This window comes from Nyctibius grandis, chromosome 4 (assembly GCF_013368605.1).
Source record: "Nyctibius grandis isolate bNycGra1 chromosome 4, bNycGra1.pri, whole genome shotgun sequence".
Classification (NCBI taxonomy): Eukaryota; Metazoa; Chordata; class Aves; order Nyctibiiformes; family Nyctibiidae; genus Nyctibius; species Nyctibius grandis.
In genome coordinates, this window is record NC_090661.1 from 97,429,284 (window position 1) to 97,456,306 (window position 27,023).

Genomic DNA, 27,023 nt, shown 5'->3' on the forward strand with positions numbered 1-27,023 from the left:
TGGGGGTTTAACTTGTAGAGGCAAAGAAAAGCTGCCTCACTTTAACAATATTCCTCAGTCAAAAAAGACTGTGATGCCAGTTGCTGGTCTCAGCCATAATTGTTGAACCATTTTTTCCTTTAGAAACACACAATTATCGAATCCATTGTAGACATACTGTATGTACTAACTTAATATTAGCCGTATAATCTCATAATGGACATCAATGAATAGAGGATTAGCCAAAACCTATTAATAAAGAGATATAACAGGCCCTCCAATATTTTCTTTCAAAAGGCACAGTAAGCTTCAAGTTCTGCTTCTAGAGCCAAGCCTAAGTACCCAGCCTGCGTAGCGGGCATCGCAGTAGGGGCAAGAGGGAGAAATCACTCCCTTTAAATTGTGGATTAGAAGCAAATCTACCTTGCATGTCTGACTATCGTTTTCATTTTGCAGCAACTGCCTTGTCTTAACATCTCCCTCCTTTGAGGTCCCCAAGATCCCCTTAGGGGGTGGTGTCTGTATCATCCCAAGCCCACAAGAGTGCCTGTTTGCTTTTGCATGGAAATGTGGGCTCTGTAAGGTTGTGAGGACCGTGATGGTGTGGGGCTGAGCTGGAGCTAGTACGGCATGCCACCAGCAAGGGAGCAGCAGGACAACCTCCATCCTGCACATCAGCTGTGTATTTGCATCGCTATTTGCAGCAGAGCGAGGATACCCAAGTGTGCAAAATACCCGAACGTGATCTGTGCTAAGGTGGAGCAGGCAGAGAAAAGAATACTTCTTTTATATATGCATAAACATGCATGTATGTGTTTAAACCTTAGGAGGAATAAAATCTTCAAGTAGTTCACATGGTATCTTCTTCCTGATGGCCTGATTCAATGCAGTTGAAATTGATTGATAGAAACTCTCCCGCCACCAGTGGAGGCCGGATTGGAGTTTAGGTGAGCTGTATTTAAAAATGTGTTTCAATACACATTGGAAAATTGTTTGGAATATGTGGAGTAAGAGCAGAGAAGTGGCTAGAAAAGGAGGTTAGCTGAACATCATCACTGTGCCACTGGGAGTAATTTAGCTGCCTGGCTTTTAAAAGTTAGCTAAGAAGGGAGTACAAGTCCTGAGAACTATCTTGCAGTTTTTTCTAACCACATTGCTATTAAAAAAAAACCAAACCCAAAACTATTTTATACAGTTTGCATTCACCTTCCTTCACAACACTGAATGACCTCAACGTCTGCTGAACTACTCAGGGTATTTCACACACCCCCACCTATAAAGCCATTCCAAACACAGACCAGGGAACTCTTTGGGAAGGTCATGTAATACTGCTGAAGAAACTGTCTGCCCTATCCAGCCAGCACTGAATGTCTCCAGCAGGTTCCTCCCAGCCTCCAAGAGACAGCCCAACACCTGCAGCAGGTAGACCCTAACCATATCCCGCAGCATGGTGGCGTTCTTATGTGCACCTCAGGCCCCAGCTGGCACAGAGGCACCCACTGAAGAGCTGCCCAGGGCAGTTCCAGCCACCCTTTCCCCTTGCATCCATAGAAAAGCAGGGACAAGATGTCAATAAAAGGACAATGAGAAGGAAGGGTGGCTCCTCCAACAGCCTGTGCTGTTTGTTTCACGGGATGTTCAGCGGATCACTAGTGATTTCTTTTGCTGCCTAGAGAGCAGACTTTCCTACAAGGTTTGTATTTCCCTTCTCAGAAACCAGAGGGGCCATGGACAATGGCACAACAAAAGAAAAAAAAATACCAATCTCCCCCCCCCAAAAACCCCAAAACCATGAGGTGGGTGGGACAAAGGACTACCATGGTAGTCCTATGCCACATATTGTCTGAGGCTTTCTTAGCTGAAAAATTTCAAAGCCATTTTTCTAAGACACTCAAATCCAATTTTTAGCACCATTTTCAATTTAAAATCAGGCCAAAGAATCACTATCCTGAAAAAGACATGAGCACACCAAGATTATACTACTACTATTATTATTATTATTATTATTATTATTATTATTATTATTATTATTGCTTTCATGTTACAATAGGTTGTAACAAGACTGGAGGCAGGAACCTTGAAAACACCCTACATAGGGTCAGAGCAGATGGGGTGTGCCACTTCCTGGGGTCCGGTGGTAGCTTTCGCATCGTGATTGAGGCAGCTCTGTGTAGCACGGAGAAGTGCTGGCTGGACCACAGCAGTACTAAAGAACTGCTGGCACAGCTGAGGGGTGAGAGCTGTCACTTTATTCTGCGCACTTAACTCCCATTAGTTTTAATAGAGCTGCACACAAACAGTGAGAGCAGATCATGGCCTGCAGCTATTTATATATTTCTGTCTCATGTCTTGTATTTTACGGCATTGTTCAGTGGTGTCACCTGTAAGCTTGCAGTCTTCTATTTTGACATATATAGGAGTGTGCATGTGAAATTTATAAAGGCAAAAGGGAGGCATACATTTTGAATGGAAGCGTATTCTTCAATAAGGGGAGAAAATGTCCTTAAGTAAACGCTCCTGCTGCACAACCCCCCCCCTCACTCCAAGTCTTCGTGTGGCCCTAACAGCTGCTTTTTGTAGGCTGCTGGTGCCCTCACCATCTTGTGCAGAACTTGTTTATTTGTATTGCAGTGGCACTTAGAGCTTCCTGAGGAGTGAGGTCCATTGTGTTGTGTGCTGGGCACACAGCTGAATTGGAACGAGCACGGCTTTCTGTGTGAGTGCTCTAGAGAGAGAATAGATCATTAAGGTCACTTGTTTTCCTTACAGAGGCCAAGGCAGGATTGATTCCTACATTATATTCTATCTGTGTATGTATTTTTCCTTCCCAGTTTCAAATAGCCAAGGTGCCAAGATATTACTCACTTCCCTTAGGAATGTCTTCTGTTACCCAGACGTCTTGTTCAGACAAAGTTATCCCTGAATTTTTTAAGCCCACATTTTCAAAATTTCATTCTATTATTTCCAGATGGGGAATATTCATGCAGAGAAGGAAGCTTGTTGCAGAGGGAAAGAGGAAGGAAACCTCGGCCCCTGCCAGAGCGAAGAAAGGATTGGAGGAGGCAGCCTGAGTCAACCATAAGAAGGGTCTCACCAGCTCATTCTACCTTCACCCACTTCTAGACACTCCTGGCCATGTTTGAGACATCACTATTGAATCCATTCAGAACCACAGCATTGTATCTATTCAGAGAAATGCACTTCAACAGGGCAACCACCCTTAAAAACAGCCCCATTGTTTCTCCTAAAAGCCTCATTGAAATCTGCGTATATAACTAGCTGCTGTTTTGTGAGTTAGCTATACTTGCTGTGTCACTGATTTGAAAGTGAATGCTCCTTGGAGGGTTATTTTCCTTGAAATACAGCTTCTTGACAAAATGTTCCTCCTTTCTTCAGCAGTATCGTCGTGGAGATTCCTCCCTTTAGAAAGATGATCCATATTGCTTTGTGAGCCGGGATCTGATAGGAATTTGTGTTGTTGAGGGCATCAGATCAGTGCTTTAACGAATCACACGGTTCTGTGTCTCCGTGTTTGCATGGTTACTGGGAAGCAGTTTTACCTGGCTTGCCCACCAGAGAGAGACACTATCACTCGCACAAGCAGGCATTCACACACTGACCTCAAAATGCTCCTCATGCATGCTGTCAGTGACACAGTAAACGCAGTCAGACTGGAAAGATTTGCTTCTCAGGGACAAGGAGGAGTTGTTCTACATACTGCATTTTTTGCTATCAGAGTATCTTGCAGTAGCAGATTTGTTTGAAGTCTTAGCAACGCAAGCACAGACTGAGAGACAACCAGACCCAGGACATCTATTCCTCCAGGTGACAGTGCAAAGCAGGGCAGGATGAAAAGGCATGATAGATCTGTGAAGCACAGTTCATGTCTGGGTTTGCCAAAGTTCTAGTTTGTTTCATTAATTATACCTAGATATCCCCCAAAATATAAGAAGACATTATCAGGTGTTGTAAATGAAATCCAGCAAATACATCTAATGTTTAAATATCTAAAGCAGTGTGCCAGCCTCCACCCCTTTTGAGAGCCCCATATTGATGATCAGCAACTTATAATTAGCTTGCTTGGACCTTTGTCGATGCAGGTGCCTCTTTCAAGATACAGCTGTAGTCTGGGGGTTTACCCACCACCTCCCTACCAATGCACCCACCGCTCAGTGATCATAGAATCACAGAATGGTTTGAGTTGGAAGGGATCTTTAAAGGCCAACTAGTCCAACACTCCTGCAATAAGCAGGGACATCTTCAATTAGATCATTGAATCATAGAATCGTTTTGGTTGGAAAGGACCTTTAACACCATCAAGTCCAACCATTAACCTAATACTTCCAAGTCCAACACTAAACCATGTCCCTAAGCACCACATCTACACATCTTTAAATACCTCCAGGGGTGGTGACTCAACCACTTCCCTGGGCAGAGGTTGCTCAGAGGCCCATCCAACCTGACCTTGAATGTATCCAAGGATGGGGCGTCTATCAACTCTCTGGGCAACCTATTCCAGTGTTTTGCCACTGGTGCGGCCTCACCTTGAGTACTGTATGCAGTTTTGGGCCCCACAGCATAAAAAGGATATGAAGATACTAGAGAGTGTCGAGAGGAGAGCCACAAAGTTGGTGAAGGGTTTAGAGGGGAAGCCGTACGAGGAGTCACTGAAGTCACTACGTCTGTACAGCCTGGAGAAGAGAAGACTGAGGGTAGACTTCACTGTGGTCTACAACTTCCTCACAAGGGGAAGCGGAGGAGTAGGTGTTGACCTCTTCACCCTGGCGACCAGTGACAGAACTTGAGAGAATGGCAGGAAGATATACCAGGGGAGGTTTAGGTTGGATATTAGGAAAAGGTTCTTCACCCAGAGGGTGGTGGAGCACTGGAACAGGCTCCCCAGGGGAGCAGTCATAGCGCCAAGCCTGACAGCATTCAAGAAGCATTTGGACAATGTCCTCAGACACATGGTGTGAATTCTGGGCTTGTCCTATGCTGGGACAGGAGTTGGACTCGATGATCCTTGTGGGTCCCTTCCACCTCAGGACATTCTATGATTCTGTGATTCTATATCTAGTCCGAATCTGCCCTCTTTTAGTTTAAAACCTCTTTTAGTTTAAAACCTCTTTTTAGTTTAAAAAATTGTAACTAAAAAGTCTGTCTCCATCTTTCTTATAAGCCCCCTTTAAGATCAGGCACATCTGCATCACCGCTTCAGATGGCTTCTGGCTGCATGAGCTTTTTCTGCGGAGTTATTTGTGCATAGCACTGAGGTGCTTGCTAAGACTGGCTTCACAGGTACATTAGGAAAGGCACATTCAGCCCTCAGTAAGGGAAAAAAATTCCATCTCCACTTTCAAATGAGGGGTTAAACAAACCTGTGGCAAATTTGACTGCTTCACAGAATGTGGTAATGGAGTTGATGCCATGTGGACGGCAGAAAGTGTACACGATATTGGCCAGTTGTTTGATACTGCCACTCTAAAGGCCCCAAGAATTAGACCAATTTCACACTAGAAGAGGTGCCTGTTTCTCACATTTTCTTTCACAGTTGGAGTCCTGGTCACTTGTTGATCTTCTGTCCTCATAAAATCTTTCCAGTTCATTTAAAAATTGGCTCTCTTGTGCATTTCTTAAATTCTTTTTGAAGCTCAAGGTTTGAAATGCTCCCTTACTTCTGAGACCGAAAGGGCAAAACTAGAAACTGAGCACCTTGACCCCAAAGGCCTTATGCTGCCAAATACAGTCAGCAAGAATTTGTGGTAAATGGGGCTGCAGGATCATGCTCCAGTATTAAGTACTAGCTAAATGGTAGTTTGTACTCTAGGGCTTCGAAATCTTACGCTTTCCCTTCATCTTTCTCCAGTGCATCTCTACGATACAAGCTAGAAGTTCTCCACTGAGAGATTTCCAAACTTCTCTTTATAGAATTTTCCTCTCCACATAAAGAATGGCTGGCCATATAAGGCTGGTAAGATACTTCCTTCCAGTTAAGGATATCTCTTCTTTCTATATAATTTTAGAAAGTACTACTGTTCACTCTTCTTTATTTGTTTGTTTGCAAGATAACCCATGAAAAAATGGTGCTGCCTGTGCTACTCCCTCTTTTCATCTCTCAAAGCTGTGTATTTATTACATAGCAACATAGAACAAGTTGTATTATACTAACTAGTGATCATCTAGTGAGCATTCAGGTGTAGACAGTGTCCGATGTTTCAGCTGACCTTTAATTAGTCAGTTATGGAACACTATGCTCTAGAAGCAAAGTTTCTTCTACATATCTTAAAATTATTGTCCATGTGTGAACGAAAGCACAACACCTCAACTGAATCCTGTTGAGTTCTGGACCTGAAATAATCCTGAATGCAGAGGAAAATTGGTCCATACTTAATATACAGTTCTAGCTGTGTAAAGAGCTGAATTCAAGTCCTACACTGTTTTGTGGCGCAGAACTCGCCAGTTCTAGAAGGTTACTGTAGGAGTTCACCAGCAGATTAACTTTTACATTAATCAAGACTAAAAATGTTGCTTACTAGCATTGTTGCGAGATGTAATATAAAGTGAGTAACTTATTTGGTTGGTATCCCAGACCAGGCTGCCAGGAATTAATAGACTCGATATTAACTCACACACAACTGGGTAATCCCCACACTGTGCTGCCTGCCACCACCTGCTAAATCATACCCTGCAAGTACAGAAGTCCCTCGCCCTGTTAATCTGAAGCTGATAGACAGGAAGCAGATCATATGTAAAAACTTTGTTTTACATAAGCTGAATTGTATTTTCTCTTTCTTCTGGTACTTGCAACCTCTTGCATCTAATGCTACAGATCCTCACACATTGAGAACTTACAATGGGACATCTAATAGTTCTTTGTGAAATGCCAAGAAAATCATAGCTGAAGGTGTTGTTGAGTCTCTGCCTTTAAATCTTAAACAACCAAGTTCAGAGCAACCAAGGTAAAAAAGACTCCGCTTTCTACCAAATTTAACTGCACAAGAGCCATCTCAGGATCCTGATCTGAAAGAGCCAGTATTTCCCATCTTCCACTTTAGGAAGCCATGTAATTAGGCAGAAATATTTCCTCTTATTTTTAGGGATTTAGGATTAAAGGGACCCCTCTGCACTGATGTGGCTTTCAGGAGAGGTCACTTTATGTATTTGTTCCTTTCTTGTTATCAAAATGTCTGCCCTGGATTGGGGACATTTGGCTCTTGGGATTCTCACTGCTTTGGCCAGCACAAATGGACATGGCAAAATCTTCTTTGTCACTGCAATTTTTTGTGTGTTACCTGCATATCCACAACAATTAGCTATGGAGTACAGGCTGTTTCAAGGATTCTTCTTAACAGAAGCGTGCATATGTATAAATATAGCCAGATATTAAACTTCTCAGAAGCTCTCAAACAGGTGAACTCTGTAAATCTTTTTTTCATTAATATAGTCCCATAGGAGTCAGCAGGGATATTTTATAGTGGTGGTGTATCCCCATGCATCTAGAAAGGGGTGTATCTGCTCCCTGCACTGTGAAACCAAATGAACAGGTAGAAAATTATCATTTATCTTGGTTTTAATATAAACTAGCATTATAGTTCATTAAAGGGCTTGAACTTCTGGCTATAGAGTTTTCAGCATTTACTATATGCTCAAGGATTGAAAAGCTGTTTATTATTGTTATTCATATTAAAGCAATGCTTACTGACTGGCCTGATTATGCAAACACATAGCAGGAGAGAGTTTCTACCTGCAAATCTTCCAGTACAAACTAAATAAGAGTGGGAGCAGAATGGAAAGGGAAAGCAAATGGAAACATGGTGGTGTAAGGGCAATGGTTGGACTCGATGATCCCAGAGGTCTCTTCCAACCTGATTGATTCTGTGATTCTGTGACACAGTGCTAGAGCTGGAGCGCTCTGATTGCAAACCAAAGTCTGAATGTTCTAGCCCCACTGAATCTGTTATAATGTTGATACTTTCTAACAGAAGTGTCCCAGACACACCACTGTAGATCTGCAAAAAGGAGCGAATGCTTCTAATTATGGATCTTGATCATCTACAGGTCTTAGAAGTCTCTTTTAAGTGGTGTCAAGGAGATGATCTTGCTCCTCTTGACTGTGATGGGACAAAACTGTGTTTCATGTACATTTGGATTGTCTGAAGGTTAGGAAACACAGTAATGTGGTTCGAGTAGTAGGGTTGAATTGAGCTGACTAACCTGCCTGATGTAGATATGCAGTGTGGTAACAGAAGGGTGTTGCAGCAACCAAGTCTTTCAGCTGAAATAATTTTTGTCTTTGCTAAATTCTCTTCCCTGATTAAGGAGATTCATGACACAGTATCTCACCCCTGACTTCTGATTCCAGTTTTATCAAGAGCTACTTTGCCATTAAAGAAGCACTTTGGGATGTCTTCAAATAAATTCTATAAAAGTCCTTTTGCTGCTGATGTGGACTCTTGCGTGGTGGAAGCCCACTCCCGCCAGCCCAAGCTCCGCAGATGCGCGAAGCTCCCTGCCCCGCAGAGCGATGGCGGGTTCCTGCCGGCTCCCGCAGCCCAGCGATAAAGCCTCACGGCGCCTCTTCTGCTCGGAGCACCCCGGAGGCGCCGGGGCCGGGGCTGGGGCCGCGCTGCGGCGGGGCCGGGGTCGGGGCCGGGTCCGGGGCCGGGGCAGCCCCCGCCCGCGGGGCCATGGGGCCGCCGCTGTCCGCGGTACTGAGCGGCCCCGGCCGGCGCCCCCGCGGCCCTGGCCCTGCTGCCGGAATCCCCAAGTCTTCCATGGAATCCCCAAGTCTTCCAAGGCTCCAGGGACGGGCCTTCCCAGCCTGGCTTGGCTTCACAGCGCGGTTTCTCCCCGTAAGAAATCGGGGGGTTTGTGCCGGTGGTGCTCCTGTCGTGCCGGTGCCCGGCAGAGCTGTCAGGCCAGGGGTATGTTGTCAGCTCTCAGACGTGGCTAAAGAAAAGGCTTTGCCTTCATCAGGCACATTGTGGAGAAAGACAAGGTGCGGTCCCACAGCAGCCCACCTGGCGTGACTAGGCTTGCATTGGGAGCAGGTTTCTTTCTGAACATTAGCAGTTATACATAAAAGTATCCTAGGAATCTTACTGATATTGCTATTAATTTGTTTTTGTAGCATCACTGGTGCTCAGGGCACTCTTACAGAAAAAGACGATAGCCTTTGTCTGAAATTGTTTTGCCTTGAGGCCTCATTGGCTGGGCTGGTGCTCTGGAGAGGTGCATTGTATCTTTCCACCTAGATTCATGTGTCTGTCCAAAAATAACATACAGAAAATTAGCTGGAACATTTAGTTAGAAAATTTGTCTTAGCTATAGATAACAAGGCAGAGATAAATCTCAAACTTTAGGTTTCATACTAATGATATCCAGAGGGATGTGATGTTTGGCTCATGAAGAAGTTTTGACACAGTAACACCATCCCATCACAGAAACAGTACTCACTGTCCCCCAGAGCTCATAAAAGGTAAATACATACTCAAAACTCCTGTTTGCAAGAAGATTTCTAGAGACATATTCTGAGTAGCAGGATTTGGGCACCTTCCATCAGAATGAAAATATTTCTTCTTTACTTGTTTTTTTGGAACAGATTTATAGTAAATACTATAGTCATTGAGTTTCATCTTTTCCCCTCTCATCCAGTCTCCTCAGATAACTTTCAAATATTTATCTTCAGTAGTGAACATACTTCTTAGAAAGTCGAGATGTGCCATAGAAAAGTTTCTACTGCCTGATTAGATGGCCGTTTCTTCTTTTATGTATACATCTTAGGCCTTGCTTCTGTGAAAGTCCGTGCATACAGTACAACGCATTTCCCTGAAGGAGCCTTGCCACTGAGTCAGACTACCATGGTCCTGGATAGAAACTTCAGGAGCTCGAACTGGAAATGAAATGCAGACTAATAGATGAACTGTAAATACAGCTTATATGACTGGCACTTCCCCTTTGCAATAGACAAATTCCATGCTTAAAAGTTTAAATCAGTTCTTCTGGATTTTTCCCCACTTGGCTCTTCTAATGAAAAAGAAGAGTTATTCTGAGCATAAATGGCCTATACTAAGACTGAAGGCAATGAGTATCAGTATCATCTATGGAGATCTTCTTCTCACAAAACACCATTTAAACTCTATGTGACAAGGGGTCTGATTTCATCAAGTAAAGGCAATAGGAGAATTGGCAAGTGGGAGAGAAGCAAACACACCAAGTTTCCTAGGATCTTTGACTTAATAAAGGGCAACTAATTCATGTATCTCACACTATTTTCCCTATGACTATATTAGAACTATGCCAGTGAAAGTATTAAATATGTGTGCGAACACATTTAAGCAGGAGTAAATATCAGTTCTCTTGGTAAATAATGATAATGACAGTAAGAATATCCAAGAAGACACAATGCACTAAGAAATAATAAGCATAATCCCTTTCATTAAAAATGTTTCACTCCATGGGGCCGGTAATCCAAGACTATTTCCATAAGGCTCTGTTGTTTTAACAGCTGTGGCCATGCTATAAAGTTTCCCATTTGGAGCCTGAGTACAATTAAACTCCCCCTCAACACCTGATGAAATGGGTTCTTATTTATAATTCATCTCAGTAATCAGCTGATGTTGAGTATGTTTGCAATGCTGTGTCCAGAGTAGTATAGAGATTATCTCGGAGCATGCACTCAGGATGCCTTGGATTGCCTATTTATCCCTCCTTAGCTCTTTATGGCAACAGACACTTTATTTTTCTGCCTACTTCTGATTTACATTTAGGATTTAGTTTATGGAATTTTTTAGAGGCCTCAAAGAGATTACAACCATCTAGTGGCAGGCATACTTTAGAGGTTTAAATTAAAGAGACCAGGCAGGAAAAGAGGGAAAGGAAAAATGATCAGGGCTAATGAGAGGGAATGACTGCAAACAGTGAATTGGAGTTGACTACGGTGGCTGTTAAAATTTTGGTCACAATTTTGCCTCGCCTTCTTCGAAGCAAGAGCACATACTGACACCTCCTTCTACGTAGGTTTAGATGAGTATCAGTATTCCCATTTCAGAGGAAGAACAGCAAGAAATTTACTAACCAATGACTAACAATGTTCTTAGGATCAGACAGAAATTCTGGTAGAAACAGGAACTGGTGTCCTGTTCTTAACTTCAGGCTAGGGGCTAAGTCGTGAGGACATCCTTCCATGCTTCTGTATACACACCATTTTGTCCTTCACTTGCATCTCTCTCTCTGACAGTATTTTTGTAGCCAGGTGAGGAGTTCTTTCATTTGACCTTTCATATGGTTATCTTCAACTTTTTCCAGGTATGGTCTCAGTAACCTTCCTCGTCTCTCTCTGTGTTCTGGCTGGCTTCCTTCCCAATGTCCTGTCTGAATCCTTGAAGGCACAGCTCCTGACTTGCCAACTTGGTGCTTGCCAGCATGAGTTTCTTTCTACTCTCCTGTATTTTCTGTGCACTCATAGAATCATAGAATCATAGAATGGTTTGGGTTGGAAGGGACCTTAAAGATCATCTAGTTCCAACCCCCCTGCCACAGGCAGGGACACCTTTCCTCTAGACCAGGTTGCTCAAAGCCTCATCCAACCTGGCCTTAAACACGGCCAGGGAGGGGGCAGCCACAACCTCTCTGGGCAACCTGTTCCAGTGTCTCACCACCCTCACAGTAAAGAATTTCTTCCTAATATCTAACCTAAATCTACCCTCTTTCAGTTTAAAACCATTCCACTAAAATAAGACAAACAAAATTGTAGAAGGGAATTTAAAAGGACAAGAACTCCATGAGGTTTCCCTTGCAAAATTTTCTCTGGATTGATCCCTGTGCAGCCAGGCTAATAGACAGAGGATCACTGAATATGTAAGGGATACCCACCTTAGAAACAATTTGATTCATGTTAACATGCATTTTCTTTTGTTTTGGGGACAGAAGTGAAAAATCAGTTTCCCTTTGGTTTTCCATCGATCTCACAGTCTGTTTTTCATGCACCTTCGGTGATGTGCTGCTGGGTTGTAAGAACAGGTTTCTACCAGGTAGATGTACCTTGTACTGTGACAAACTTTGTGGACCAGCCTTGAGTGGATTGGGCTGGTTTATTTGTCCTCAGCTACATCTGGTTCCTTGGCTGGTTGCTTCAGCTGAAAGATAGAAAACACATTTCATTCACCCAGGCTGTGGCAACTCAGCAGATGACTGATCCAGTCTGTGATCCAGTCTTCTTGCGTCGGCCCTAACACCATGTGTCAGGTAAAGGTTTGCATTCTGGGCGAATCCTTACTGGTGCGATGTTTTCATCATTGCTCACAGCAGGGAGATCAAACGGAAGAATAGGCTGCAGATAGCTGAAGAGAAAACCGCTCTGGGAATTTCTCACTTTGTTTTTTCACAGGCAGAATAAGAAAGAAAAGGCAGCACCTCCTGGCAAACAGTTATATTAAGTGCAGTTTGCAAGAGCTGTGTATGAAAAGAAGTTGAAAGGATTTTGATTGTTCATGTAGAAAGGAGATGAAGAAGAAGTAACGTGGTAAAAGACAATTAAAAAGGACGTGGTTGCAGAAGGTATCTTGGGAACATCTGTTCTGCTGCTTCTAATGACAGAACTTGGGACTATTCATGTTAATAAAAAGTAGAAAATGAATATGCAAAATGTAATAATTTTTGTTCTATATATGATTGTGGAACTCACTCCACTAGAAATGTTTAAGAAAACATTCAAATTAGAATCAGTCGCTCACACAGATATGAAGAATAGCATTAGCAGCAACAACTACGTATATATAGATAATAAACACTGCACTTACATTTCTCAGCAATTATTAGAAGCGGCAAGGTGAGGAGTAAACTGCTTATTAGAGCGTTCTTACATCTGAGTCAGAAACGTTTCATGTCAGCTTCTGCCAGCAGCACTCTGGACCACGGCTGTGGTCCTGGGTCACAGTTTAAATTACAGCTGCTACCTAGACAGCATCACATCGATGGATTTCACTTTAGCTTCCCTGGTAATTTTGTTAAACACTTGCCAGTGACTGTGACTTGATTCTGTTCGAGAGTTATTCTTTTGAAGTGTTCTTCTTTTCTCTGAAGAAATAAAATACTCCGAAGTTAATCAGGGACCTCATGTGCTTTTTTATGTGTCACAAGGTCATGTATCTTGGGCTGATGACAGAGTTGCAAATGGAGACAAAGTGGTCAGAGGCTGCACTAATCCCTGGCATGAGGGATATGGAGGAGCAGCAAATAAAGCAGGGCCTATGTTAAGTGGGTGGGCAAATGCTTTTGAAAAAATCCTCTAAATAGACTAATTCCTCTTTTCCCTACATGGACCCAGCTAACATTGTTTTGCGTTCACCCTGAGTGCTCTGGAGCTGATCCTGGGAGTTTTGCCTTCCCAAGAGCCACAGGACCAGACACTCTGTCCCTGTACCTGTGAAAATATTCCTTGGGTTCAGCTGAACAAACTGAAATAACCCACTCTGCCCTCAGTCTTTATTATTGCTTGCTCACCCTAAGTCCTATGTGTAGCTGCTGCTAAAAGAAAGTTTGAGGAAGTGTGCCTGCCACAGAAATAATTTGATTATTTCCTTTAAAAAATCATGCTGGAGATAGATTTATATTTTGTTTATTTGCTTTCCTACTAAATATTCCTGCCTGTCACACTCACACATGCTCCCTCTGCATAAGCCCAATATTCCTCAGTTTGAGCTCAGATGCCGCAGTGATGGGCACAAATAAAGATACTGCATGACGCACAGCAAAACCTGTCAGCAGCATGTAGCTTCAGGAAGGTGGTTTGTGTTCATTGCTCCCGTAGAATGAAATTCAGCATTTCAATAAAACAAGCAAGCAGTGTCTCTGGGCAGCACACAGTTTCAGAACTGTTTTGGTGTAGTTGGCCAAAAAAAAAAAAAAGAAACGGGACTATAATTTATAAGCAGTTTTTTGATTCAGGCTCCCTGTATATACGGATGTGTGTATGCGTGATTTTTAACTTGTCCTATGCAGCGACACAGCTACAGGTGGTATTCCCTCCCCCTTTTACAGAAATCAAATGAACATGTTTTAGCTTGTTCTCCTGTAGAAAGGACGTGGTTTAGGCACCCAGGAACCCCATGTGTTTGAGATGCTGGAAGTTTCAAAGGAAACAACAAATAGCCTCCCTCCCCGTTGGGGGCTAAGATTTTGACCTGAGTCACAAGCAGAGACTGAAACAGGACTGTGATAACCCTCCATGGGAGCAGAGAGCCTCCAGCTTTTGCTCTGACCCCAGCCCAGAAGCAGTCTCCAGTACAGAGGTGGGACAGGTGGAATTTGAAGGAGACAGGAAAAAGATTTAATAATGTCTGGAGGTATTTATTTTATTTGAATGCTTAGACAAGACCCCTTCACACCTCAGGGCACATTCTTATTTGGAAATATTTGGAAATAATTAATAATAATAGTAATAAGAATAAAAATGCCTAGCTCTTCACATTTATACTGAGGAGCACTACAAAGCTGAAAAAATTTCTGCTTTAGTGTGGGCAATTGAGCTTGACACTGGCTTAAACTGCCTTAGGTGAGGAGGAGCAAAGAGCTTACACTGACCATGGCTCTGTCCCTGGGACTGCACGTCAGGCCAGTGACCAGGGAAAAAGGGCCCCCCTGTGCCTGTGTGAGGGGGCAGGAACCCCCCTACTGTCTCCACTTAAAAAACAGAATAGCACAGAAATTCTCTTTTTAGATGAAGGCACCTGAGACACCTTTGGCAAGACACATGCGTGCTGGTGTTCCCCGTGGGTCATGGTGCAGCAGCAGATTTGGGCAATGAAGCAGCCCCATCTCAACAGCAGAGAGGTCCCTGGGGGACAGGGCTAGTTTATCACAGAGGACAGCCCCACGCGGGGCAGGGGAGCCCAGGGAAGGTCTGAGCAGTGGCGATTGCCTCCTTGGGCAAAGGCGACCCAGGCCAGGGCTCCTCTCTTTGTCCAGGGCTGCAGGCAATGCTGTGCAGTCCACGCAGGCAAGGCAGAAACCGAAAACTATCGTCTCCCCCAGGGTCTTGTGGCAGATCCGTTTTGCCACACTCAGCTCTTTTCGTTTTAACACTGCTTCCCCTCCCCTTGAAGTTTTTCAGTCTTCACCATCAGTTTCAATGTCACCTCTTCAAATGTCACCTGCGATCCCCTCCTTCACCTGGGTTGCCCTTCCCCAGATCATTTCTACACACTTAAAAAAAAAAACAAAACCACAAAAAATAAATCTCCATCGACACCACATCCTTCCCTCTAAGCCTTGAGCAGTGCATCTGCCCTGGCTGGGACGGGCCCAGGGCACAGACCAGCAGAGGCTGCACCGGGGACCTGTGGCTGGGGGGAAGCCGTGGGGTGGGCAGGTGCCAGGGGGCTGTGGATCGGTTTGGCCTGGGGACCCGCAGTCTGTCCCCTTGCTGCAGCTCTGGAGGAGCCAGGGCCTGGCGGGGAGGTCCTGAAAAACATGGGTTCTGCCCTGCTCTGCCTTCCCAGCAAAGGACTCTCGGGGCTGAGCTGCCAAACAGGACGGAAACGAGAGCTATTTAGAAAACACTTATAAATATCCATATTTATGCACAGAAGCATATATATCTATTCATATATATATGTATGTATATTTATATATGCGTATATAGATAGATATAGATACGCGCACATGTCTGTGTCTCTGTAAGTGCCTGCCAGGCCCGGCACCCACCACAGGCACAAGAGACGCGGGGGCAAGCGGCTCCCTGTGCTGGGGTGGCAGAGCCCGACGGTGGCACCTGGGTTGCCTCCCCACGAAGGGACGCCCTGGCCACAGCCACGGGCACGGGCACGGGCAGCAGGGGGGATCGGGCCCGCGGGGCCGGGGAGCGCTGCGAGGGCTGGGTGGGAGGCGGCGAGGGAACTGGGAATGCCCCAGACTGCCCCGGGAAGAAGAGATCCCACTCCACAAAATGAAGTTCAGAACCCCCCGCTTCAAAATTAAAAATAAAATTAAAAAAATTAAAAATTGGGAGGGTTACGTAGGGATAAGATTTTTTTTTTTGGCAGCGCACGTATTAGATGAAAGTAATTTGGGTGCTACAAATATAAGACGAAAATACACCTAATTCCATCATCGTATAGATATAATATATTTCACTCTCACCACATAAATACAAAACATCCAAATATCCAAAACATTCAGAACAAAAGTTAGTAGCAAGGGCTCAGCGCTCGAGTCATTCAGTATTTTTTCCGACTAGTTGCCTAGAAACTTCAGACGTAAATAATTTACAATAAAATTACTATTTTCTTTCTGTCCAGCTCCTTCTGTCCAGTTCTGGTCTATAATTAATTCTATATACTACAGCAACCATTCCACTTTTTGTAATTTTTTTTTTTTGGTTACAGTTTGGTGGCACGTATTTATACAGTTTGTAAACGCCATGTGTTAAAGTTTAAAGAACGAAAAGAAACTTAAAACCAAAGTAAAGAAATCTTTTTTTTTTTCCAAAGAACTAGCTAAGTACAGCATCCCTTTTCTGGCAAATTCAAGTACCGAAATTGAACAGGAAATATTCGATCCGGAATACTAGAAGGTGAAATACATATGTTTGTGAGGAAAATAGTAGAAAGAATTACGAAGGAAAAAAAAAACGATTGTTACATAGATGCATTTTAAAGTACAAAAATAACAATAAAAGATACGCTTTTTCTATTTTACGTTCGTTTTAAATGAAGTGTGAGCGATATACGAGAGGGTTATTTTAGGAGGAAGGAAGGCTAAAGATTTTTTTTTTATTTAGGTGCGCATTGAAATTATTTGGAAAAATCAAATGGGGAAAAATAAAAAAGAAAAATTACCATCGCAACAGATCTGGGTGTAAAATCGAGTCGCGACTTCCATTATTTATCTGCAGATTTGCTTTTGCAGATAAGGTCCGCAGGACTGGCCCGTGGAAATGCAAAAAAAAAAAAAAAACCACAAGAAAAGAAAAAAAAAGGGGCGTTGTGTTATCTCGAAGGGAGAGACAGTTTTATTCAAAATCTCTCCAGCCGCGGGTTTCTGTCTCCCCGCTTCGTGTGTGTATTTTCAAGGCAGCCCGTTCCGGCCCTTCCCACATTGAAGATTTATCGTGGAAAAGGAAAAGTTGCTGGAGGTTTCCCTGGCTGGTATTAAGGGCGAACGGGGACTGTAGTGCAGTGAGTGTGGGGGGAACGGGGGCCACGGGTGGAGCCCCCAAACCTTTGTGCGTAGGAGTCCGTGAGGTCCGGGGGAAGGAAAAAAACCCCGGGCATCACCTGGCAGCTCCATCTTCCTCTCTCCGAAATCCTTCTCCCTCTCTTGGCATTGGCTAAAGCCATCCGAAAGAGCCCGGCCAAACCGCGCCCCGTCCGCTCTCCCTCTCCGTCCCTCTCCTAACGGTGTCAAAGCAAACGAACAGACAGACAAACCCCCCCCGAACGGACAGACGGACCCCCGGGCCGGCGGGGCAGGGAGAGCCGCGGGGGCTGCCCCCCGCTCCCGCCGGGCTCCGGGGAGGTGCCCGCAGCCCCCTCGCCCCCTCGCCTCGCCCCGCGGGCGCCGGGCCCCCGCTCCGCCCCGGCCCCGCTCAGCACAGCTCCGCTCCGCTCCGCCCCGGCCCGCGGAGGGAACCGCGCCGCGGGGCTGGGAGGCGGCGGCGAGGGAGGGGGCTGCCGGCAGGCCGCCGCGCCGCCCGTCCCATAAATACCGCCACAAATAGAGACTATAAATATAAATACGGGGAAGTTACTTAGAGTCAGTCCAGTGCTTTTTTCTCAGCGCTCTCTTTATTGTTGGTCCGGGAGTAGGGCTCGAAGGCGGACGAGCTCAGGTAGCGGGCCGACAGTTCCTGCAAGTTGCCCGCCAGCGAGCCGGCCACGGCCAGGGGCGCGGAGGAGAGCCGCCCGGCCACCGAGCCCAGCAGCGCGGGCACCGGCAGCCCGAACAGCCCGTGCCCGGCGGCGGCCGCTCCGTGCAGCGCTGCTGGCGGGGGGGGCCCCGCCGCGCTGCCGGCGGCCGGAGGGTGCGGGGAGCCGCCGGCCGGGGCCGCTGCCGCCGCCGCCGCCGCGCTGCCGCTGCCCGCAGCCAGGCCGGGCCCGCGCAGCGCCGAGCCCAGGGCCCCGGTGGCGCAGGGCGGCAGGAGGCCGGGCAGCCCCGGCGGGGAGAGCAGCCGGCCTTGCTCCAGCAGCCGCAGGACGCTGCAGGTGGCGGCGGTCTCGGACACCACCGACCGCAGCTCGGAGTCCTTGCCCTGGTCCTTTTTCTGCTTGGTGCGCCGGTTCTGGAACCAGACCTTGACCTGCAGGCCGGGGAGAGAGGCAGGGTCAGCGGGGCGGGGGGGGACGGGTGCCCCCGCCAGGTGCCCCGGGACCCCAGCACGGCTCCGCGGGCAGAGGGGGGAAGGCTGCGGGGAGGGGGGGGCGGGAGGGCTCCGGCCAGGCACTTGTTAACGGGGAGCGTTTTAAGAACGCACAAAGCGACACCCCCTCCCCAGCGTGGCTGCTTCCCGTTTCGGGGTGCGCCCGGGGGGAGCAGAGAGGAATCCGGGAGCCCTTAGCTCTTTTTTTCGCACTAGGTCTTTAACCTGATCCGTCTCACTTTATCCTATTTTACTGTACGCCAGTAGTTCTCTGGGAGCCGGATCCAACCCTTTCCCCACCGCTTTATTCTAAGCCAGCTCAGCCGGAGCCCCTGCATGCCCGCGGGCCGGACCGCGACCCCCGGGACCGGGCACCGGTGCCCGGCGGCGGCAGCCGCCCCCCTCGCCCCGCTCGCAGGGACCCCGCACGCTGCCACCGCCGCTGCCGCCCGCTCAGGCCTAGCTGCTTTTCCTGGTTGTCACAACAACTCTGTGCTTCCCTGCCAATCTCCCGGCCTGGACAGTCTCTCTCCCCTGCCCATCGACTTTAAACAATATTTAACTTTTAAAAGGAATCCTGGAAGCCCCTCTAAAAAGAAAAACAAAACCACCAAACCCCAAAACAAACCAAAAAGCACCCATGGCAGTTTCTGTAACCTACGAGCTATTGAACTTGTCATTCCCAGCCGGCAGGGAAAAGAAAAAAAGCTAATTAGCTTGTCAGGGGAATTTATTGTTGTATGATATTTTGCAGAAATATGAAACCGACTTTTAGAAGTTTGGCCTTTTTAGCTGCTTGCCCGCACTCCCGCACGGCTGTAACCCGCCTGGCCGCCCACGGCCGCTCTGCTCTTCAGGAGGGAGGGGGAAATCCGAGGACTCAAAATACGGCCCAAACTTCAGTCCCGTCCCCGGATCTCTCGTACCCAGGAAAGAGCGCTCAGACCAAACGTCTCTAACCCAGCAGCCCCCAAGGGAAGGTGCCAACCTCACCCCCCTCCCCCGGGTTTTTGCAGCTATTTTCTGCCTGCTGCGGGCTGGCAGCGTCTCGGCCTCTCCTCGCTTCTTCCCGGCCGCAGCCGCGCGCCTCCGCGCCCGGGGGCAGCCGGCACCGCAGAACCGGGGGCACCGAGCCCCGGGGGGGCCAGGGCGGCTCCCCGTGGGGGGGCACCGCGTCCCGACCCGGGGAGGGGTTTGGCTTCGTGGCCAATCTCCCGCGGACCCATCCGTCCGGGCCACCTCGGCGTGTGCAGAGTCCCGCGACTGCGGGAGAGCCCACGGAGGCTGTGTGCGGGGACACGCAGGGTCGCGGGACCCCCCTCCGCCAGCAGCCCCCCTCCGCGGCTCCCCCTTCCCTGGTCGCACATAGTTATAGGTCCCTTGCCGGGACGCCTCAGCCACGCACCCCCCCAGCCTCATCCCACGGGCGAGAAGCGGCCCCCTCCCGACCAGACACGCGTGGGCATCTCCAGCGGGCCCGCGCCCCTGCCCGACAGCTGCCGGGGCCTGCGCGGTGACGCGCAAAAGGCGCGCAGGGCCGCGGGGCCGGCCCACCCGTGGGGCCCGGCGCGCAGCGGAGATGCCCGGGCCTGGAGGGGGGGTGTCCCGCGGAGGGGGCCGGCGCAGGGCAGGGCAGGGCAGCCGGGGCTCCCCGTCCCGCTGGGGCTACCTGAGTCTCGGAGAGATTGAGCTGGCGGGCGAGCTCGGTGCGCTCCCGCCCCACGACGTACTGGCAGCGCTGGAACTCCATCTCCAGGCGGTAGAGCTGCTCGGCCGTGAAGGAGGTGCGGGTCCGCTTGGGACGGTCCAGATCGAGCCCCTTAGGTAGAATAATCTCTCTGATTGAACCTTTGGCATCTGGCAAAGAAAGGCGCAGTCAGCTTTACACCCAGGCAACCCTCCTGTCTTTTTTTCCCCTCGTTTTTTTTTCCTTTTAATTTTTTCCACGAGAAATAGCGCCTTCAAGACCGAGACCCGAGTCAGGATGGAGCAGGGTCCCTGAGATTGCGGTACTGCACCGGGCCACTACGCCCAAGGAAAGGAAAAAAAACCCAAAACAACAGAGAAGGAAGGAGAGGGTAGTGGGGGCCCAGGGCTCTGGAAATAATCCACTCAGCCCATTTAAAAATTGGCTTGAATATGTTGCACTGACAGTACGACACCGCGGCATCACCCACGGCCCCTCTGGGAGGCTGGGGAGAGATCCTCCAGGCCGGGCTTTGTGCCTGGAGTGCAGGGCTACTCTTTGTTCCCCTTGGGCTCCGGGTTAGGGCTTGCTGGAAGCCACCACAAACACCCATCCGCCCCCCAAAATATAAAACCTCGTTATTTTTTTTAGAACAAGTTTCCCATGCGAAAAAAAATAAAAAAGCAGGCAGGAGCCTGCAGGGCACAGGCACCGCTGTCCCCGAGCTGGCTGACTGCCCACCCCGATCTGGGGACACCTCCAGCCCACCCAGTATCCCGGGGAAAGCATCGCCGCCGCCGCTGCTTTGGGGTTTTGGCAAAGAGGGGAAGAAGGAGGGGAAAAAAAAAACAACCCCAAACAAAACAAGGCACCAAAGAGCCCGCAGAAACCTCACTTTTCTGGTAGCCCCGACCGAAAGAAAGCAGGACAAATCTTATTAACACGACTGTCAAGCTAGAGACAGATTCATGTTACATTAAAGCCTTCCCAACTTTGCTTTTCGTAATTTTACCTCCTCGGTACGTTTTAAATCGGAGACAACCACATCATTTTAATCTGACCGTTCTCTGGGTCAATCGGTCGCTCAAGGATTAATTATTGTTTACAAGGCCTGCTTCGCACTAATTTTGTTCCGATTCTATTCTCTCCCTCCTCCCCCAAAACGCACCTTAATAAAATTGAAATTTCTTCAGGTAATATTTTTTTTTGGAGGGGGTAGGAATAGAACGATTTAATTAGTTTAGCCTGGGAGGGAGACGAGGGTTGAAGAAAATAAAACGTTTAACTATTAAAAAAATAATAATTTAACAGCCCTTCGTCATTCTTCCGTTGATTTTAAGGCTGATGGTTATTTTAAAACATCCCTTTTCTGCGGGGAGAGAGGGGACAGCGGGAACCCCTGTCCTCCGGAGAGGACCTTCCTGCCCGCTCCGCCAGCCGGGCGGGAACCGCAGCCCCGCGCCATTGTACGCGGCGGCGGCTGCCGGCGGGCGGGATGCGCGGGTGCGGAAGAAGCGCGGCCGGCCGGCGGGGCAGAGCTGGCCCCGGCGGGCTCCCTGCGGGCACGGGCACCCCGGGAAAAGAGGGGGGGGGGGGGGAGGAAGCAGCGCTGGCCCAGTGCGGGGCAAAGCCGGGGAGGAACCACCGCGGCTTAACTTTCCCCCCAGCCGCTGGCGGGATTTCCCCGAAATAAAGCCGGGCTGGAGCAGGGCTGCAGGGCAGAGCCCGGCCGGGCCGTGGGATCTCTCCCCCGGAGCCGTAAGGAAGCTCTTTCAACCCAGAGACGGACCAAAGGCAAAGCCACAAAATAAACAAATCTCCCGGCCGTGCACGGAGCTCACCTTCCCCCACCCTCGCGAAACACCTCCAACTCATACCTCTAACTAGGATCCTCCTGCAATAGTCCGGATCAGCCGAACTAGATTTACTTTTATTACAATCTTCCGTAGCTGCAGAGGCAGAAAAAGTCCCTTGCTGATCCTTCAAAAAAGAAGTAGAAATATTTCCTTCAGACCCTTTGCTTTCCTTGCCCTCTTTATGTCCGTTCTTCGAGACCCGGTTAGCTTCAGTCTCTGAACTGCATCTAACGTCCATTTTGTCTTGTTTCCCAAACATGTAGTGCAATAAAAACAAAAACAAAAAAAAATAGAAGAGTAGAAGGAGAAGAAGAAGACGAAGTCTATGCTGGATATTGCACGGCTTAGGGTCAGATCGGTGGGGATCTGTAAAGCACCTTGAGTAGGGAAGGTTGGGTTTTATCCCACTGGAAAAGCAGCGGCTTCCTCAGTCCCAGCGTCCTAATGTGACTGTCCAGCTTCCCAGAGCGCCCAGTGATCAGGTACTCAACAGTACAACTCTAAAATGATTTAATGTCTGCCTTATTACAGAGACATGTAGTTGTTAGACACACAGAGGGACGCGCACTCGCTGTTTCAATTGATTACGGGTAATTTTGCAGCCTCCACATTTAGGTTACCTCATGAATACACTAAATTGTTTGGATAATATATCAGATCGTAATGGATGGTTTGTGTGCTTGTCCCCAATCAAGTAGAGTTTAGCCAGTGAATAAACTGAAATGATTGGTCTTGCTTTCAGGAAACACACAATCAAAAGACTGAGACTTCCAGAAAAAAAAAAAAAAAAAAAAAGAGAGGGAAAAAAGGGGGGGGGGGGAGAAGGAAAAAAAAAAACTTTTGACAAGATTCACCCTGAATTGTTAGCACCATTAGCAGCCATTATTAACTTTCTTCAGTATGCCTTTGACCTCCCGATTATATAGTGGCTTTCTCCAAAGCACGCCAAATAAATCTTAATAAAGCTGCTAGGAAGGGCTGGAAAAATGCAGTTGTAGGGGGGGTGAAAAAAAAAAAGCCCCCTGAATTCTAAACAAACAAACAGATCCCCAGCACGCACACACACAAAAAGTTCTTCGTTCAAGCAGATCTCTCCAAGGAAGCAGGTTATCTTGGCCAGCAGAAATCCTCCTTAACACATCTCCCCATAGACAGCCATCTTAAACTCCTACCTCTCCTTATTTCAGTCCCGATACTTGCTTTTTGTGCTTCTCCCTCTGTGTGTGTGTGTATGTGTGCGTGCATGTGTGTGTGCTAATTCTGCACCTTCGCAAACACTGAACCTATTCGCAGAGCCTGCTCATTGGGGGGAAAAAAAAAGAAAGAAAGAAAGAAAAAAAAAGCCAGCTTTGTGTGCAGTGGATCCAGGAGGGGGGAGAAAGGGAGAGGGGGAGAAAGAGGGAGCGAGGGAGGGAGGGAGCAAGAGAGAGAGAGATAGCCCGTGAAAAATCTCAACTGCGTGATCCACTAAAGGAGAAAAAAGTTTTACTCTAGCTATTTCATTGTCTCTGCTACAATATCTTTGAGAACCGCAACAGCCAGTAATCCAATAAGACCATTGATTAGGCTACAATGATTCAATTCAAGCAAATGGCCTTGTGCAAAGAGCATGCTCCAGTCCTTCTTGTCACCTTGCAGGGCAGAAGCCCTCTTCATGCTGCTCTCCTTATTCATTCCTTTATGGGAAATGTAGAGCAAAAGGAGTGAAAGATGGCAATTATCTAATTGGACTATTAACAAACAATTCTCTGAGTGTGGCTGTCTGGCAGTGGTTCTTGGGCGAGGTGAAAGGCCACATGTTGCACTGGCCCCATTCACAAAGAGTTTAGGGGCCTGAGAGAGAGAGAAAGAATTTTCCCTGAGAATTTTTCACACAAACGCCGGAGTATCCATCAGGCGTGCTCCTCTCCGCCTCGACCGCCGCCTGCCTGGGCCGCTGCCTGGGAATTTTACCCACCTGAAGCAGGCTGGGCAAGCCGTGCGTTTTCCTGCGGATGATATCGGTGGGGAACAGCAGAACGCGGTGCCCTTGCCAGGGCTGCTCAGCCCCACGGGTCTCATCCTGCTCCCACAGGAGGCGTAACCGCCCTCGCCCCACGGGACCCAGTCTTTGTCCAAGGTGGTGTAATGGAGTGAAGGATCCAGCGCTGGGGCCTAATCGTCATAAATAGGAAATTCAGGGGAGACGAGAAAAGAAGGGGAGCGGGGGGAAGAAGAGAAAGGAAGGGAAAAGAAAGGAAGGAAGGGAAAACAAGAGAAAGAAGGAAAGGGAAGGAAAAGAAAGGAAAAGCAAGGAAAGGAAAAGGAGAGAAAAGGAGAGAAAAGGAGAGAAAAGGAGAGAAAAGAAAAGAAAAGAGAAAAGAAAAGAAAAGAAAAGAAAAGAAAAGAAAAGAAAAGAAAAGAAAAGAAAAGAAAAGAAAAGAAAAGAAAAGAAAAAGGAAAGAAAAAGAAAAAATGAGAAAGAAAAAGAGAAAGAAAAAGAGAAATAAAAAGAGAGAAAAAGAAAGAAAAAGCATAAGAGACAGAAAAAAGAAAAAGACAAAGAAAGAAAAAAAAAGAAAAAGAAAAAGAAAAAGAAAAAGAAAAAGAAAAAGAAAAAGAAAAAGAAAAAGAAAAAGAAAAAGAAAAAGAAAAAGAAAAAGAAGAAAAAAAAGAGTAGACGACAGTTCATTGATACATTTCAATGCATTGTCTTCAGTGGAAATCTTAAATCTTGTTCATTTTTCCACAAATCACAGAATAATTTATTTTTATTAATGTTGTCTGAAAAGTCAGATTGAGATTGAGGAGGTCCCCTAAGATTTTCATCAAGCCCTATCATTTCAACTATATTTATACATACAACAGGACATAGAATGTCCTTATTATGGACCAGGTTTTATTTTTCCTTGCAGCCAATGCATCCCAGCAATCTCTGGTGGTCTGTTGTTCTTATTTACTACTTGTAGGGCAATCATACCCAGGGGCCCCAAATAAATCACAGCCCCATTGTGCAAGGCTTCATGCAGATACATGGAGAGGATGGAATGAGTTCATTTTCTCCATGAATTCCCAACGCTGTGCAAAGGCCTGTTGTGTGAAGGGATGCTTGTGAAACAGTACATTTAAGAGAGATTTGGTCCTTTAGGGGAGGTGCAACAAGTGGATGCTGATCAGTGAGAACATTTTTCATGTAGCTGAAGTATGGTTTTGTGTTTAGCAGGTAAGCTTTGTTGTGTGATATACATAAACATATACATGTGTATGTATGCACAGGCAAGGTAGTACCAACAGTCCTGGCTGGACATATTTGTTTAACGCCAAATAAAACAAAGTTCTAGTTCAAACGTTTTTTACATAACAGATGTTTTTTTAGACAGAATAGGCGTAATGATTCCCATAAAAGGTCTGCTGTGAAATACAGAAAGCAATTATAATTATATTTGCATAGATGTGTGGGAGTACGTATGACATTTCCCCCCCATGTTTTTCATTATGCTAATGTCAAGGCATAGGCCATAATAATAAACATGGAGCTATTGAACTCAATTACACTGTTTGAAGCAGAATATCGGGAGATTAAATATTGTATTGGTGTGATAATCTGTTTTGTTTTGGTTTTTTTTTTCAACAAGAACCTGATCCAAAGCTCAGTAAAAGCCAGGGGAATTTTGTTCTACATGTGTAATATCTTAATGAATGCATTGCAAACCCCTTTTTGTCCATAGAAGTAAGTGCTATAAAAAGGCTTTCCCCTATTATATCAGTTAAATTTGCTTTCACACATTATGAACAGAGTACTGTTGAAGACCTGAAAATTCAAAAAATGAGTCTAATCCTGCAGCAAACATGTAGTGAGCAGAAAAGTCTATCCACACACAGTTCAGTTACTTTAATTGAGGTCCGCCCACCTGCAACAAATAACAAAGTCCAGAACAGCATTGGGAAATTCAAATTTTTACCATTTATAAAGTCAACATTTTCATTAGTCTAGCAGCCAGTAAATTTCCTTTCACCTGTTCTCATTTATTTTTTTTCTCCAATAGACTTAAAATAAAGCATTCCAGAATATTATGTTCTTTCAGGACATAATATGTCCCCTTTTTACTGTCATAACTCCGAGGATCTCGGTAGCTTCAGCACACTTACATCTACACTCATGTGCCACTGGATAAGCAGATTAGGGGTTACCTCTTTTCCCTTCAAACAGTGCTTAGAAATGACTTAGCACACTACACAGGTACTCCCTGGCTGTACTTTGCTATGTAGACTGGCATGTAGAAGACTGAAAAATTTATTTCTCATTGGCTGCCACTATTTATATTATTTTAACCTCTGTTTGATGAGTAGGAAAGATACCCATTATTGTTACTACTTCCGAAACTCTTCTTTGTCAAAGAAATATTTCTGCCCTAAATTCTCTTTAAGGCTTGCATGCCAAGCTGGTTATCACAGTCGGAGCACGGTGCTAAATAGCTATTGAGCTTCGTTGCGTATGCTTGAAGCTAAAATATTCATCAAAAGGATCCTGTGTTTAATTAACTTAATTTACTGTACAACATGGATTCCTAGCCAAATAATATTCCCTATGAGTACAAGCTTTTGTCCACTCAGAGAGTCTGCTCTTGCCCTCCTTGGCTATCTCTGCATTGCAGAGTCATCCTAAGAGACTTTGTCTTTGGTGAGTGTTTACAGGTCTCAGCTGAAGGGGAAACCAGAGCCAGCCCAGCACTCACAGACAGGTATGTTAATCTAAATAACGAACAGCCTGCTCTGCTCTCTGCAGCAGGCACCCATCGCTGACCAGCGAAGAAGAGCGGTAAAGGCTTCCCCAGCACCCTCCCAGCCCTGAGCTAAAAAGGCATGGCTCAGAGATCTTCTGAATCACAAGACTTATCTCTGTGTTTAATAGCCCTAAGTAGATTTTTCTTCCATTAATTTGCCTAATTATTTTGATTCAGATTATTTTCTTTCAAATTTACAGATGCATTTGGGAAGCACCTGCTAGGCACATTTTTGGGATACTTGTTTAGCACAGGGGATATTAACGCGTACTTTCAGGCTGAACATCTCCTGGTCATTTCCATTTAACAGGTAGTTACTCATAATGGTACATTACATGTGGAAATGTCAAGGAGTTGCTACGAAGAGGTCCTACCACACA

At 46.6% G+C, this 27,023-nt stretch overlaps 1 protein-coding gene across 1 annotated transcript; it reads right to left on the bottom strand.

Moving 5' to 3' along the window:
* Nucleotides 1-17,734: 17,734 nt before the first annotated feature.
* Nucleotides 17,735-22,139, bottom strand: VAX1 (ventral anterior homeobox 1). The gene is made up of 3 exons (XM_068399757.1): nt 21,902-22,139; nt 20,007-20,194; nt 17,735-18,277 (listed from the first exon to the last, which is right to left on the bottom strand). The coding sequence occupies exons 1-3, from the start codon at nt 22,137-22,139 to the stop codon at nt 17,735-17,737; spliced, it is 969 nt and encodes a 322-aa protein (XP_068255858.1).
* Nucleotides 22,140-27,023: the final 4,884 nt, after the last annotated feature.